This window comes from Mytilus galloprovincialis, chromosome 13 (assembly GCF_965363235.1).
Source record: "Mytilus galloprovincialis chromosome 13, xbMytGall1.hap1.1, whole genome shotgun sequence".
NCBI lineage: Eukaryota > Metazoa > Mollusca > Bivalvia > Mytilida > Mytilidae > Mytilus > Mytilus galloprovincialis.
In genome coordinates, this window is record NC_134850.1 from 57,288,586 (window position 1) to 57,294,222 (window position 5,637).

Below are 5,637 nucleotides of genomic sequence, written 5' to 3' on the forward strand. Positions count from 1 at the left end.
GAAATTATACATTGGCACCACAAAATTGCTGCTTTTACCATGGTAACTGAAAAAAATATTAAAAACAAACAAATTTTTAAGAATATACAAGGAAGAAGTCCACTATACACAGGCTATCATTGGAACTACTTTGTTGCCATGTAAACTACACCAAAATGCTGAAGACATTATGAAACTTCACAGAAACAATGATCGGCTTTTGCAGAATTTCAAAATGGCTGCTGTTACTATGGAAACAATGCAAAAATGGTCAAAATCCTCCTAAACCTTTAAGAAGTACATGAAGTATTTCCTCTCTTAAAATGGAAGATAAAATCCATTTAAACTTTAATGATATGTTTTTTTCTATTTACCAATGTAGGAACTGCCATGATTATTTTTTAAATAGTCTCAAGAAAATCAAAATACTCCGAACTTTATGAAACTAATTATGAATTTAATTTGGCAAGTATAGAAGAGACTTTGGACTTTAGAATTTTATAAAATGGCTGTCGTTACCATGAAAATGGCTAAAATGTGAAAAAAACCCAAATCCCCTAAATTTAATGAAAATTTACAAAAGGATTTAGCGTGAAGCAATGCACATATGTGCATTCACTGTATAGAATTTTCGAAATGGCTGCCACTGAGTGACAATGGAGGAAAGGTGACATCCGGTATTTGCTTTCAAAGACAAATATAGTTTCAATTTCCTTTCTTATGCATTGTGAACCAAGTCTTCCGCACTGTTAGTCAGAAACGTTCTTTTCGTTAATAAAAGGAAATAACTTTTGAATACGAGTAGGGAATTGTTTTATAACATGCCGTTTTTCTCTATACTTCGCGATGGTACACAAAAAACTATAAGATAATCTTTACAAAAACAAAATTGTTGAGAATTCTGGGAGTCACTTTACGTGTAAGATGATAAGAATGTTTTACATTAATATTGTGATATGAGTGACATTTGTTAAACAAAAGAATAGTGATTGTATCCGTGCTGATGTTAAGGGAAATACATTTCTCTGACGTCCGTAGCATTATTTATCCTAATTGTTTAATTGGTAAGTATCCTAAAACATTAAGTGTTTCTCATTGATTTTTTCTCAAAAGAATAAGGCCTCTTGGGAACATATCATTTAAAGTGCCCTTATGCAAATGTTATGTGTACAATTCTGGCAAATATATATTTAATGCATATCAAAGGTTTATATAATCAATATCTTTGACAATTTCGAAAACCAGTGCACATCAACAATTTCTAAAAAAAAATTACATGCCTTTGAAATATCATTATCATTTTGTTTATTTTTCTGTTACCTGTTCTATCATCAGACACCGAATTTTCTTATACTGAGCTTTCCGTTGCATGTTTGCGCCTGTTACAATTCAGGAACCTCTAGCCTTTGTTAGTGTAATATGTTGGGTTCTTTTTTTTCATTCGTATGGATGTTTGTAGTTTGCGTTCATTTCGCCGAACTAATATACATTTTTATTAAGGGACCAGCTGAATTCCTCTACCGGTGCGGTATTTTTCCGCTGTGTTGAAGAGCCATTGAACGTATCTTTCCCCGAATTTGACCTGCTGATTTAGGCTCAAAACCGGGTTTTTACTAACATGAGCAATGAAAACGACGAATTCCCGTGACATGTGAAGCAAGATCAGCTTACACTTTCGGTTCAACGAAAATCACCCCCAGTTTTGGACGGAGTTTGTTTTGCTTATTCTTTATTTTTCTATATTGTGTTTATCTGTTGGCCTTCTCTTTTTGGTCATTACATTGACAACAGTTTATTTTCGACTAATGAGTTAAAATGTCATTTCGGTATCTTTCGCCTCTCTTACAGTGTTCTATAGATGTACAAGTGGCGTCTTGAAATAAATTAATCCGTTCTTTATTTGAATTAAATGTGAATCTTTGTGTGTAACGTTTGTACCTGCAATAACTGTATTTTGTGCTGTCAACTGCTATTTGTGAGTTTACAATATATGAGTTTTAAAGTCATATGAAAAGAGTGACTGGCGAAAAATAATGTTTATCCAATTATTGAACCAATGCATGTTATGTTAGCGGCAATAAGCGAAATTAGGCATTAAGCTTAAATCCTAGGCAATAAGCTAACGCCTAGGCATTACGTCTAATGCCTAAATGATGTTAGGCATTAGTCTTAAATCCTAGGATTTAAGCTTAAATCCTGAAAAATGTGTCCAGGCATTAAGCTTAATGCCTAAAGTATAAATGCGAGTAAATAAAAGACATTTATTCAATTAAAAATAAAAATTATACATTTGTTACATAATAAAATTACGAGAACTGAAGTTTAAAATGTCATCTCCTGGAAATAAAATCACAGATAAGATGTGTTTTTATATTAAAACTCGTCAAATATTACTTATAAAACATGAAAACTTGATACAAATTTGTGTTAAAATCATTTGTTATCACAAGTTGTAGAACTGTGGCACCGACTATTGCACTTTCTCCCGTTTTTCTTGCATTTGCACCGGTTACTTAAACATTTAGTTTTACAAGAACATTTGAAAAATCCTTGACCTCCGGATAATGACTGATGGGTTGCTGCCTCACGTACACTTAAAGTTGTTTCACAATTAATTTCCTCTTCCAGAATTAAATTTTGTTTACATATTCCCATCTCATTTGTTCCAAATGTTCCTTGAAGTTGTCCAAATCTTGTAGCCACAACAGCATTGCCCTTATCATTGACCTGAAAAAATAAACAGATAAAATTCTTTTGCAGGCAGTTTGATTATTTTCATTAAAATATCGATAAAGAATTATTTCTGAGAGTAGAATTAATTAGGTATTTGCATTTTGCGAATTATGAAATGAATTCGTGCTGCATATGGTGATTTTCAACTGTCTTTGTGGCATTAATACGCATCTGATTTTCGTCAGGTGCAGATCCTGGATTTTTCAAAAAGTGGGGGAGGGGCCTGGTCCCATAACCCCCTTCCTACATTAATATAAACATAATTACTTTTCTTGTTTTCTTTCTGTTTAGTATTTAATAAACATGATATTTTAATGATGCAGTCAACTTTTGATTAAATATCTTACCTCAATGACTCGGCCGAGTAAATTTCTACTGTCACCCTTCCCTCTATCAAACATAGGTATTGGTACGGCAACTGTTTGCCCAACTTCTGCCGTCCCTAGTTCCTTTTTGCTCCTGGCTATCATAGTGTTTGCCTGCTTCAGTTGACTGTCCATGGCTCCAGAACGATGTCGAACTCTGTTGGTATCAATTTTACAATTTGGACATACCACCTTTGAACCGTATCCCTCTTCACTAACAGTAGTACCACATATAACATGAATGTGTTTATCACATTTACTACACATATGAGCTCCAGATGTATCCTTTTCACATACATAGCACTTTAAGACATCCTGAAAAATAGTTTCCATAAATAATAAGGTAAAAACAATCATTTGGTGTGGTCATACATCAGTTTTTAAAATTTAATTACAGTTTTGTGGTAATGAAGTTTTGTTCAAAATGATCGTTTGACTTAACACTCAATTTAAAAATACGAAGATTTGGTATGCTAATCAATAGGACAACTGTCCGCCAGAGACAGGATAGTATATAAGATAAGACCTGTAGGTAACCATACGGCCTTCAACAAAAACTTATAGTAAGCAGACTTTTTTTTTTCTTAAGCTCCGAATATCATTCCTGTGGTTTATCTGTTATATATTACATGGAAGTACTTAAGTTCAAGCTCCCTCCAGGATTAAAGAGTCGTTTTTTTTTTTTTTTTTTTTTAATATTTCTGAGTACTATTTTCAACTTACTGTTTCATCAGTGATTGGAGTAGAAGGTTCCACATTTGGTTCTGCAATAGATTCTGGTATATCAGAGGCATGGACAATGTTTTCTGTTTTATTTTCAGCTACAGGTTGATCATTTACAGACTCTGTCTGGAGCTTAAGTAAGTCCTCTTCCTTTTCTAAGGTCATCAATATTTCTTTCGGAATTTTGGTTTCTGATGTTAATCCAATTGTTGCACATTTACCAAATAAAGCTTCATAGGGGGACCGTCCAATGCCTTTGTTTAGAGCTGAATTCTTTTGAATCTGGACGAACTTGATACCAATTGACAACTTTGTTGATTCATTGTCCCTCAGCCATGCAGTTAGCATGTCATGGATATCTCCATTTGATCGCTCAATGCTACCCTGTGATTGGGGATGTCTCGGTTTCCCATGAACGATAACAAGTTCTGGCCACATTAATTTTAACTCGGATATGACCAAAGCTGTGAATTCCCGACCATTGTCACTTTGCAGTATATGGGGCGCACCAAAAATTGTGAAAATATCAATTAGATTAAAAGCCACCTCTGATGCACATTTTGAGGTAAGGGCTTTAATGTTACAGAATTTTGTAAGGTTGTCTTGAAATACCATAATAAATTTATAGTTTCCATCTGGGTTTGATTGAAAATCCATCAAATCAACTTGTCCTCTACTGTTAAAGTCTTTAGATAAAATGGGTTTCACTACTACGCCTTTCCCTATATGTTTTTTTTTTCATATTGCAATTTTCACAAAGTGACAGAAATAATTCAATTGCATCACGTGAAATGTTAGCATATCCATTATTTAGTTGTTTTATCATGCGATCTCTGCCGCCATGACCTGTTTCTTTATGTGCCTTTTCCAAAATACCATAGAGTTCCTCTAGGAAGACATAAATTTTGAAATTTCCCTCGTCATTCTCGCTGACTTTAGTTATCAACCTTTCAAAACCACCAATATTAAAAATGTCATACCTTCTTAAATTGTAGTAATCTTTTGTCAATTTCTTTTCGGATGATTCCAAAAGTTTAATCTTTGCCAAAAGATCATGGTACTTTACTCTAGGGTATATGCTCCTTGTTTTCCCTGATTCAAATTTAGACCTCAAAGATTCAAGAAATTTTTCCTCAATAGACATGGTGTCACTTAATGCGAATAATCCTGATAAAGAAGTGAAAAAGACAAGATGGCCTGAGGGCATTTAACAAATATTTTAACAAAGAAAATTAACTTATCCAATAAAATGGTATGAGCAAAAAATCATATCTTAATTTTGTCTACTTTTGACCAGTTCAAACCAGCTTGACCAGTGAAGTGTAAACATTTTCAAATAATTATTATAAGGATTATATAGAATCTCCCCTTTTTTATGGGATACAATCACTTTTTTAAATCCTTTTTATTTTTTGTACTTCCACAAAAAAGTATGAGTTAATTCTGTTTTAAATAAGAAAAGTACTAAAATTTGAAGATTTGTCAGATAAACGTATATTAATATTAGGAATATAACTAAGAAAATACTTTATTTCAAGAAAAATCTCTAGAAACACCTAAATTCTAAAATTTCACTTATTGCCTAAAATCATGTTCGGCAATAGGATGAATAATCATCACCAAATTTCAGGCAATAAGCTTAATGCCTGGAAATTTCAGGCAATAACTTAATGCCTAGGCGTTAGCTTATTGCCTAGGATTTAAGCTTAATGCCTAATTTCTCTTATTGCCGCTAACATATATACCATTAACTTGGTCTTCTGTGCTCGATTTTATCATTTTTACGCATCCATATCGTATAACCGTCAAAAAAATATCTCGATCTGTTATGATTGTG

The 5,637-nt window shown here is 33.0% G+C and overlaps 1 protein-coding gene across 1 annotated transcript; it reads right to left on the minus strand.

Moving 5' to 3' along the window:
- Positions 1-2,358: 2,358 nt before the first annotated feature.
- On the minus strand, positions 2,359-5,391 carry LOC143056403 (SCAN domain-containing protein 3-like). Its single transcript, XM_076229493.1, has 3 exons — positions 3,801-5,391; positions 3,060-3,392; positions 2,359-2,706 (listed from the first exon to the last, which is right to left on the minus strand). The coding sequence occupies exons 1-3, from the start codon at positions 4,455-4,457 to the stop codon at positions 2,413-2,415; spliced, it is 1,284 nt and encodes a 427-aa protein (XP_076085608.1). The 5' UTR covers positions 4,458-5,391; the 3' UTR covers positions 2,359-2,412.
- Positions 5,392-5,637: the final 246 nt, after the last annotated feature.

Bases quoted from the DNA above. Each gene is read 5' to 3' on its own strand.
- LOC143056403 (XM_076229493.1), bottom strand. From the start codon at position 4,457: ATGGATTTTCAATCAAACCCAGATGGAAACTATAAATTTATTATGGTA. The intron at 3,393-3,800 runs GTAAGTTGAAAA...ACTATTTTTCAG, and splicing joins CTCCAATCACTGATGAAACA to GATGTCTTAAAGTGCTATGT. The intron at 2,707-3,059 runs GTAAGATATTTA...TTATTTTTTCAG, and splicing joins TACTCGGCCGAGTCATTGAG to GTCAATGATAAGGGCAATGC.